The sequence below is a fragment of the Metarhizium acridum genome (genome assembly GCF_019434415.1).
Source record: "Metarhizium acridum strain ARSEF 324 chromosome Unknown scaffold_578, whole genome shotgun sequence".
In the NCBI taxonomy this organism is placed as follows: Eukaryota; Fungi; Ascomycota; class Sordariomycetes; order Hypocreales; family Clavicipitaceae; genus Metarhizium; species Metarhizium acridum.
The window spans coordinates 24,214-35,222 of record NW_027094046.1 but is presented as its reverse complement, the minus strand read 5'-3'; the positions used below and the strand labels follow the sequence as shown (position 1 = coordinate 35,222).

At 33.0% G+C, this 11,009-nt stretch overlaps 3 protein-coding genes across 3 annotated transcripts; 1 reads left to right on the top strand and 2 right to left on the bottom strand.

The window, feature by feature from the left end:
* Nucleotides 1–8: 8 nt before the first annotated feature.
* J3458_021151 (uncharacterized protein) lies at nt 9–434 on the bottom strand (the record flags this gene model as incomplete). The annotated part of the gene is made up of 1 exon (XM_007816841.1): nt 9–434. The coding sequence occupies one exon, from the start codon at nt 432–434 to the stop codon at nt 9–11; it is 426 nt and encodes a 141-aa protein (XP_007815032.1).
* Nucleotides 435–1,862: 1,428 nt separating this feature from the next.
* Nucleotides 1,863–2,690, top strand: J3458_021150 (uncharacterized protein; the record flags this gene model as incomplete). Its single annotated transcript, XM_007816842.2, has 2 exons — nt 1,863–2,205; nt 2,269–2,690. The coding sequence occupies 2 exons, from the start codon at nt 1,863–1,865 to the stop codon at nt 2,688–2,690; spliced, it is 765 nt and encodes a 254-aa protein (XP_007815033.2).
* Nucleotides 2,691–2,897: 207 nt separating this feature from the next.
* J3458_021149 (uncharacterized protein) lies at nt 2,898–4,100 on the bottom strand (the record flags this gene model as incomplete). The annotated part of the gene is made up of 1 exon (XM_007816843.2): nt 2,898–4,100. One exon carries the CDS (start codon nt 4,098–4,100, stop codon nt 2,898–2,900), a length of 1,203 nt encoding a protein of 400 aa, XP_007815034.2.
* Nucleotides 4,101–11,009: the final 6,909 nt, after the last annotated feature.

Here is an 11,009-nt window from a genome sequence, read left to right as displayed (position 1 = left end):
GTGATTCATTAATACACGGGCCAAACACCCCTGGTCATGACCTCGATTACGTGTCCCTCCCAATCCTTGACATAGACCGACTTCCCGCCCAAGTCCCAACTCATCTTTGCGATAATGTTGACATTTTTGTCTTTGAAATGCTGCTCCCACTGAGAGAGCTCGTCATGGGAGGCGCACGCAAAAGCCATGTGCTGGCCGAGGCCGGTCTCGGTCCCGTGCTTGGGAATGACGCCCTTGGGAAATATTTTGTCTTCTTTCGTCCTGTTCCGGTCGAACAGCAGCAGTATTGTGTCATTGGGTAGGCTGAACCCCGCACTCCGGGGGTTCTCGTGGAACGGCACGATGCCCATGATGTCCTTGTACCATTTGGCCAGGCTGGCTACGTCCGAGGTGTAGAGGATCGTTTCCACGATCTGACCTAGCTTGGGAGGCATGGTTGAGGCGACCTTTGATTTTCGTCTTGTGTCATTTTCGCGATGTGTCGAGCTGAACCGTGAGGGGTGTTGCCTTCTTATAGTTGAATGCGATGGGCGGGGTTGAGCAGCCACCTTTTGTAAGCTTTCGTCTCGAGTTGGTCGTTTAGCCTATTCGGGTTATCGATGCTGCACCAAGCTGTGCCGCGTCACTGTGTGATGTGGGAGTGCGCCTGCATCGTGAGCAAGCCAAGACTCGTCGCCCCTCCATGGTTTTGATTGTGATGTGAGGTCGACTGCAGCTAGGTACCTCAAGTGACCGCTAGTGACAGGAACCTTGTTCGCCGCATCGGCAAATGCGGGGAGATTCGCATTCTGTCGTGAGATACGGGGTGCAAACCAGACATAAAAGCGGCCTCTGCCAGGCCATTTATGTGAGACATATTCTCGATGAGAGCGCGGAGCATGAGTGGCGTGGAGTGTATGGCATGCCTCTGCTTTCTTGGCATATCCTTGGGCAGGCAGGCCACAACGATACGGTTGGTAACTTATATACCCAGGTCATTGCAGTATATCAATTTTACTCACATCTCGATTAGGATGCAGACTTGACTAAGCACAAACAAAAAAGTCCTGCGTCACTTCTGATGACCACTCCTGCTCCTTGATGCCACATGTCGAGTCAATTAATTCATGCTGGCCGCGGTCCATGGGGAGCCAGGCGCAAATCCGGACCCGTTAAGCGGCCTCTGCCGGTGAGGCCACGCTGCGCGGCGCAAACAAGGTTAATGCTGCGTGGCCACTCTCAGGCCCCGCACAGAATCGGAAATAGAAACGGAGTCGTAGATGTTGGCATTTCTTCTCGAGTGTGGCCGATGATTTGGGTACATGGTGAGGCGCAATGGGTGTGAAATGATGGCAAGATCCTCTCCGGTCTTGGAAAACGGATACCACAAAACTCGAAACTCCTTCCCCGTCAAAGAGATTATATAAGTATAAGGCATGACAATACCAACATGCAACGAAAACTCAACTAAAAAAAAGACATTTGGTTTCAATGCTGCCAGCCGTGACGTCGTGGCCGGATAGGGGGTCCCGCGAGAGAGACATGGCAGGGCAGGAGCGGCCCTGGTGCACCTTCCCCGCCCAACAGCGGGGCGCGAATGGCAAAACGAGTCCCAACGAGCCACGACTTCTTGCCCTGCAGGGCTTGGCCTCATCTGATGGAACACGACTTGAGAATTTGATGCATCTGGCCATGCTCATCACTTGGACACAGTGAAAGGCCTCCAGGGCGCAAGCACACAGAACAATTGGCACGGTGCCATTTAGGGCCATAGATTGCGGTGGTGGTGATTTAAGACCCAGAGCTCGGCCTTTCTTGGTGCCCTCTTCTCGGACTCCGTTTTGCGTCGTCCATTCTTCATTTCACCACCACTCCTCGCCAACATGAAGATTCGCCCTGCTACATTAGACGACGTACCCGCCGTCGCTCGCATCGTCTTGTCGGCTCTGGCGAACGAGGCACCGTGGAAGGCATTCCTCCCGCGCAGGGCACAAGCTGACGCTACCCATATCGAATACTGCGAGGCAATCCTTCGAAGCTACCTAGAGCCGGCCAATAGGAATTCCTGGCTCATCTTGGTCGTCGAAATCTCTGCGACCGATGCCAAGATAGATTCTGGGCCGATTGTCGTTTCCGTTGCCGTGTGGGACACCTCCGCCGGTCTCGGCCAAGGCCAGGGCGACAAGGGGCGGCCGGGGAGTGTTGGTCAGGATACGCGAAGCCATGGTGCGTCTTGTCAACCTGAATAAGACGTTGATTGAACTACCATGCTAACCAGTCCATGTGAAGCCGTTGCGGCCATGAACTCGCAGCCGAATCGTCAGCTCGATGACAAGGCTCCAGCCAAGCTCGCTGCCCTCTGCCAGGCCACTGTTGACGGGAGAAGGAGACACTTCTCCAACCATATTCCTTACATTTTCCTTCATCTGTTGGCCACAGGACCTGGTTACCAAAGAAAGGGTTATGGAAAGGCTCTTTGCGCCTCTGGTATCAATCTGGCCAGGCAAAAGCATGCTTCAGTCTGTCTGCAAACCGCGTCTAGGGGTTACATCCTCTTCTCGGGACTCGGCTTCGTCGACGAAGGACCCGTAGCGCTTCCCGCAGAGCCAGGGACTGAGGATGTTCTCATCAAGGCCATGGTGCTAGATTCAAATCTGATACAGCGACGTGGATCAATCTTTGACTCCCTCATGCGATATATTGGGGGTTGAGAGATTCGTCGACAGAGAACTATTATGCTTGGGGCATAGGGAGACCGAGGTCATCACTGTCGGATATCATATTCCCCACAATGGCCATCTATACCATGCAAGAAATATACACGGCTATCAAAGTCTGTATAGTGTCTGGGAATATTAGATACTTGACGAGTCGCCGGTAGCAACGTCTCGCGAGAATATACCCTCATTACTGCTCTTTCAAGCTCTCGTGGCAGTTCTGTACGCACGCAGTGCATTCATGGCTGCTTGCTTGTCGCAACCCTTTTTCAAAGCCTCCCAAATAACGTCCTGCTCTGATTTCGGGGCCATGCTATCATTTTGTGGCGGGTTGTGATCCAGATTGGTGGGAAATGCATACCCTTCCCCAACCGCTGCAACAAGGGCTTGTACAGCGTGTGTAGGACCTTTGCTCTTGAAAAAATTCAGCAATTCGTCCCAAACAGCCTCTATCAGAGGTAGCGCATCAATTGACTCCATTGGCTTTCCAAACGCACTGCTAATCTGCAGTAAATTGGCCAACCTATCGATGTCCCGGGACTGGTTCGTGCCCGCGGCATGAAACAGAGCTGGATTGAAGAACAGCCCATCACCCTCGTCTAACGGCAGGGCAACATGGTTCTGCAAGAAATAGTCGTTGAATTCGGGCAATCGATATGCCATGTATCCCTCTGCAAATGTCTGGCTAAAGGGCAGCAAACGGGTCGGTCCGCTTTCGACGGGGACGTCAACGTGCGCAACAGCACCCTGCAGCGTTAAACACTGACTGGCAACCTGCATGGCGCGCGGGATCCGGGAACACGGCTCTGAAGACATGAAGCCCAGGTGGTAGTCCCTGTGGGCGACCTGCGCTGCCGCCCCCGGCTTGACATTGTTCACTTGCGCTGTGATTCTGTATCCCGGTCCCAGCCACGATGACGCAATAAGACCCAGATACGGATTGGAGTAGTATTCGAAGAATGAACGCGGGTGCGCAAGCCCATGCTTGCTGAACGAGTTCCAAATTCTGTCGTTCTTGCCAGCCCCGGCAAAATGGTCTCCGCGACCGGCCATGGTCTGCTTCTCTTTGGCGATGATGCTGTGAAAGACGGCATTCACGTCCTTGAGGAGGGTATGATCGCGGTAGAGGCTTTTGGTGACGAAAACACCAGGGCCGTGGAGAAGGACGCTATACCATTCATCCTGGAGGCGTGTCTTGTCTTCCAATGTGAGGGCGCTGTATGGCGGGAGGGTGTAGATGGGGATGTTGTGCTGGATGGAATCGGCAAGAGGGTACTGCGCTTTCGTTGCTCGTTGCGAGCAGATGGTTTTGAAGACGTCCAGGGACGGGGATTCGGATGTAGAGTAGAGCCGCGGTTGGTTTGGGTCTGAAAATGGCCCGAGAGAGGGTGATGTACTGCCCATCTCGATGGGTGCGTCCTAGTACTCGGCCGAGTAGATCAACTTGGCGGCTGATTCTGCCGGGGATGGTGGGTTCAACTTGGCCTGAGGAAACTGTCACGCAAAGACACGATCAACACTGGGAATAATCATCATTCATGAAACCAAGAAATTCTCTTTGCTCCAGAGCGAACTCCAAGCATTAAGTAGGGCTCTGGGCATCCCCTGGTCCCCACTCTCTGGGAATAGAGTGTTCGATTTCCACAACCAATTACAGTCACTTCGGCTGGATTAGTAGGTGGGGTGTACATTAAGGCTCGTACCGCCTATAATATGTACCGGTATAACTTATACTTTTTATCCTATATAATAGGATAATATATAAAGTTATAATAGGTTATAAGCCTAGTAGCTTTAAAGCCTTTATTACTACTTAAAACTCCTTTTAAGTTTATAAAAAAAGCTCTCTTAATAAATACCTTAAAGACTAAACCTTCTTCTTTAAATATAATTCTTCTTCTTTTATATTAACTACATTTATTATATAATAAATATTACTCTATTAAATCCACTATTATTTATTATAAGTAAAGGTAAGTTTAAGGTAAGATAACCTTAAATCTTAAATTAAAATAACGTTAAATCTATTATTATTAATACTATTATTACTATTATAAAGACTTAATATAACTTTAAGAATTTAAATTAATAGGTAAGTAACTTATTATTTATCTTAAATAAAAAGTATAATAAGCCTATTAATATTCTAATAATTAATATTAACTTTAAACTTAAGTAAATTATACGTAAAGGGAGTATTAATACAAGTAATTACTAATACTAGTAAACGTCTTTTAATATAACTAAAAGAAGTAATATTTTAAGCGCGAGAAATTCTCACTTAATAATACCTTTTAAGTAAAAGTTAAGGGTAAATTAATATATTTAAGCCTTTAAAGATATTCTCTTAATAAGCATTAATTTTAGATTAAAATTTTTACTTATAACTTATATATAAAACTAATAAGATACCTTTATTAATAGGTATTTTATCTTTAAAAATAAGCTTTAAGTAATATATTAAGGTATTTTCCCTTTTAATTTAAAAGAGGTTAAAAGTAAGACTTATACCTTATAAGTATATATAATTACTTAAAACATTTAATATCTTTTAAATACTTAAATAAACTAAAAACCTAATTATATTAAATAATTTAATAACCTTTAAGCCTTTAAGCTATTATTAGCTTTTATTCCCTTAAAACACTAATATATATTAAGACTATTAAGTTAATACTTTAATAATATATCACGTATAATAGCTCTTTAATAATATAATAATATTATACTTTTTAAATTAATATTAAATAAAGAACTTAAAGTTAATATTAATAACTTTAACGTATAAAGCTTAATAATTAAAGTTATTAATAATAATAATAATTACTTAATTATATTTAAGCTTAAGAATTTTATTAATTAAGTTAAGTAAAATAAAGTATTAAAGAATATTATTATAATTAAATTTATTACGCTTATTCTTTAAGAACTCTTATAATTTACTTCTTTAATAAAGCTTTATTTAAATAAAATCTAAAATAAGCACGTATAATAACTTATATTTTAAGAATAACGTAATTATAACCTACTTATAGGTATTTATAGATTATACTTTACCTATATAATAGAAAAGATTAAAGTTAAAATAAACGTATATAAGGCTTACTTAATACTATAAAAACTTAATTAATAACGTAAAGCTAATATTCTTAATAAAGTTATTATTAGACTTATTATTAATACCCTATAAAAATATAATAACGTATAAGAATTCACTTAAATATTTAAGAAAAGGCTATATAAACTTAAACGTATATAATTAAATTAAATAATACCTAAGAAGCTTTATTAGTTATAGTTTCTTATTAACCTAAGAGATACCTTTAATATTTTCCGTTTATAAGTCTATTAATAATACTAGGTAATTAATATTAATAACGGTATAAATATTACCTTAAACTCGCTAATAGACCTTACCTAAGATAAGTATTAACGCTTAAAGATAAAAAAAAAGCTCGTTAATTAAAGCGGTAAAGGCCTTATTAATCCCTTTACCTATTATATTAATAATAGTACTAATAGTAAGTATAAAAGGGATATAATAGAGTTAAACTAGCCCTTATAAAAGCGATAAAGAGCTTAAAGCCTAATAACTATCAAGAGCTCTTTTAAAAGGTTTAAATATATATAAATAGCTAAATACCTTAGGTAATTATAACGATAGTAAGTGTATAATCTAGAATAAATAGCGTATTAGTAAGGACACCGCGAATAAACGCTTAATAGTATATAACGTAAACGCTAATATACCTAGACCTCTAAATGTATTGTATTTTTTGTAGTTTTTCCTATACTGTATTATATTATATTGTATTATAATATATTATAATACATTACAAGATAAGAATACCTATAAATGTATTATAAGGCTATAAAATATCTAATAATAGAAATAAATGCTTACATAAGCATATTATATATTAAAATAAAGCTAAAAATCACGTGATTTTAAATCTTTAAAGATTAACCTTAAAATGTGGATATTAAGCGAGATATTAAGCTTTAAAGTTATGTCTTAAAATAAAAAGTAAGTAAAGCGGGGCGAATTTTCAATTACTTATAACTTTTTGAGATAATAACTTCTAGTAATAAGAAGTGGGGCATTTTAAAGAGCTAATTTAGCTCTTTTTAATAATATAAAATTTTCCCTTATAACCCTTATAATTAGCCTTATAATTCTAAGTTAAAAAAACAAGGGTCTTTTTTACTTAAAATACATTTATAGGTATTTTAGTAATGTAATGTAATGTATTTAAATACAATACACGAAAATACAATACAATATAAAATACAATACATAATACACTTGTATTTACTATATTCGTAAGAGCTCTAAATATACCCTAAGATATAAAAGCATTTTTAGTGTAGCTATAAGACCTAGGTAACTTCTTTATAGTAATAATCAGAGCATTAATAAGAAAACTACATTTTCAATTTTTAAAAAAGCTTAAATAATTAATAATAAATCTAATAAAATACTTGAATTATAATAATAAATACATAAATTAACTAATATTATAACCAATTAGCTCACATAAAAAAGTGGGTCCTTTTAGCTTATTATAAGCTTAAAAACTAGATTATGTAATTTTCTAAAAACACACTACACTACACTATACTATAAAAACTACATTTTGTAGTTTTTACAGTTCTAGGCTTATAAGAGCTTATAAGGACCCATTTTTTCATGTTAGCTTATAGTAAAAAATTTATACTATTAATCCGTAAAACTTATAATCTTATAAGTATTCTATTAGATTTAATATAAATTTTTATATTCGAAACTACAAAAACTACAAAACTATAAAACTACACTATAGTTAATGCTCTGGTAATAATTAACGAGAATAAGGTTACTAATATAATAATTAAAGGTTATAAAGTAAATGTAAGAAGGCTTAATTAAATATTTAATAACGCTATAAAGTATTACGTTTATCGTAATTAATATATATTTAATAACTATAAGGTATTTAATAAACTAATCCCTATAAATAAAGTAAGTAATAATGCTTAGGTACTTAATAGTAGTATAATTCCCCTAATAACTTAAAGGGTTAATAATACTAAGCTTATTAAGCTCTAATAAGTACTATATATTTTAACGTTACTAGTAAATTTATTAGCTTTAAAAGCGTTTATTAAAAAGCCGCGCTTTAAGTATATATAAAACTATTATAAAGAGCGTGTAATATATAATAGGGAATATTTTATTATTTAAGGTATAACGTATAAACGGTTTAATTACTTAAATTACTTATATATATAAGCTATAAAGTATTAGAATACCCTTAAAGTTATTAATAACCTAATAGCCTTTTTTATAAATAACACCTTATAATTTATCTCTTTTTAAGTGTTATACCTTAAAATAAGCTACTTTAATTACGTAAATTACATTAAGTTAGTAATAAATTTAAGTATTTAAGTAATAAATAAGAGTATAAAGCCTTATAAAGCTTATATTATAAGAAAAGATAAGGCTAAGAACAGACCTCTAAATGTATTGTATTTTTTGTAGTTTTTACTATACTGTATTGTATTGTATTGTATTGTAATATATTACAATACATTACAGGATACGAATACCTATAAATGTATTATAAGGCTATAAAATATCTAATATTATAAATAAATGCTTATATAAGCATATTATATATTAAAATAAAGCTAAAAATCACGTGATTTTAGATCTTTAAAATCTAAGCTTAAAATGTGGATATTAAGCGAGATATTAAGCTTTAAAGTTATGTCTTAAAATAAAAAGTAAGTAAAGCGGGGCGAACTTTCAATTGCTTATAACTTTTTAAGATAATAGCTTATAGTAATAAAAAGTGTAGCATTTTATGGAGCTAGTTTAGCTCTTTTTAATGATATAAAATTTTCCCTTATAACCCTTATAATTAGCCTTATAATCTTTAGTTTAAGAAAACAGGGGTTTTTTTTACTTATAATACATTTATAGGTATTTTAGTTATGTAATGTAATGTATTTAAATACAATACACGAAAATACAATACAATACAAAATACAATACACAATACACTTGTATTTACTATATTTGTAAGAGCTCTGGCTAAGAACGCTTAAAGCGTAACTTATAAAGTACTTAATTAAAGTTAAAGATAAATAGCTAATCTTAAGGGTTTTATTAGCCTATTAACTCTAATAGAGAAAGCCTATTACCTGCTAATAATTAATAACCTTATTAAAAAGCTATAAGTTTACCTATTATAAGAGAAGTTATAAGCTATTATATATATTTAAGTAAACGTAATAATAATAAAAGTATAAACGTATAAAATAATCTAATAATATAGGTTAAATAATAATAGTAAATTTAAGAATATAATTCTTTTAAACTTCTTTAAGTATAAGAGAATTATATTTAAGTAAACCTTATTATATTAATTAAATTAAAACCCTATAAAATAAGCTTATTAAATAATATAAAATTAAGTTAAAGTTATATTTTATAATAATAAATTACCTAAGAAGCTTTAAGGGAAAATACTATAAGCGGTTATTTATACTTATAAAAGATTACTATATAATATAATAGGCGGTATAATACCTTATAAAGCTTAAACTAATATTAAATTATATATATTATACCTTTAATAGTTAAGCTATAAAGCGTATAAGCTAATATTAAAGGCTAAGTTTTTAAAGAAGCTTAATAATTAAATGTATTTATGCTTTCTTATAGAATATAAAGCTAATAATATTTATTAACTATAAAATTTAATTATTAAATTAATTAAATAAGCTAAGAAGATTATCTTTAATAAGTAAACGTAAATTAACTTAAAGGTTAAATTTAAATTCTCTTAATAAAGTATAAACTTACTTATATTACTCTATATAAAAGAGATTCTCTTAATTAAATAGCTATAATAATACTTCTTAATTAATTTTAAGGTAAAGTTAATTATAAAAGCTTTTATTAATTAATTAATTTAAGAAGAGAACTTAAAAGAGAAATTAGCTTAATTATTAAGGATAAGAAGTTTAAAAGAGAATTTAGCTAGCTATTTACGCTAATAAACCGACTAATAAGCCTCTAAAAAACCTAATAATATATTATATAATTAACCTATTAATATAAAAACGAAAAGTATTAAGTTAAACGCTTTACTTAAAAACTTTATTATAAGAGTTTATCTTTATAAATAAACTTTAAGGACTTCTCTTAATATTAAAGAATATTATACCTCTTTTAATAATATATCTTATAACGTTAAATAAAGTAATAGAGAATAAAAAGCCTAAGACTTACGTAAAGGCCTTATAATTAATTAATTAATTAAAATAAAAGATAATTATTATAAATAAAGTTAATACCTTAAAAGAAAATAAAACCTATAATAAGGTAAATAAGATAAATAATATACACGTATTAATTAATAAGTAAGTATTTAAAGTTAAGCTAGGTTTAATTAATAAGATTAAACGCTATAAGGCCTAATATATAATTTAAAGCTTTAAATAAGAGTATAATATTAATTATAATAAGACCTTTACCTTAATAGTTTAATAAAAGACTTATCGCTTATTATTCGTTTTAATTATACTTTTAAATTAAGAGATTAAATAAATAAACGTAAAGATAGCTTTTTTATATAATTACGTAAATAAAATAATTTACGTTAAACTTTTAAATAACTTTAAGAAATCTAATAAGATTTAATAGTTAAAGAAGATATTATATAGCTTAAAATAAGCTTTTAAAGTATAATTTAAGATACTCTTTATTAAACTAATCTCTTATAAGTTTAAATAATTTAAATATAATAAGGCTATATTTATTAAGAATAATATTATTATTAACGTTTACATGAATAACCTATTATTCTTTAACTAAAATAAGAAAGCTATTATAAAAGTAAAGAGTAAGTTATTAAATAAGTTTAAGATAATTAACTTAAGTATAATAACGTTTTCTTTAGGTATAATTATAATAAGAGATTATAAGAAGAGAACTCTCTTATTATTATAATAATTATACTTAAAAAGATTACTTAAGTAATTAAAGATAAATAATATAAAGCTTTAATATACGCTTATAAACGTTTTTAAAGTATTAAAACCTTATAAAGAGAGTAAGAAATATAATAAGAATAATAAGTAACTCTTTTAATATATTCTTAAAACACTAATATTCGTAATAATTAATACTTATATTGATTTAATTTACTTAATAGTAAAGCTTAATAGGTTTATAATAAAACTATTAATAAAACACTTATTTATAATAAAGTAAGTATTTTATTATATTAAATATATACTTATTTTATTATTATAATTTAA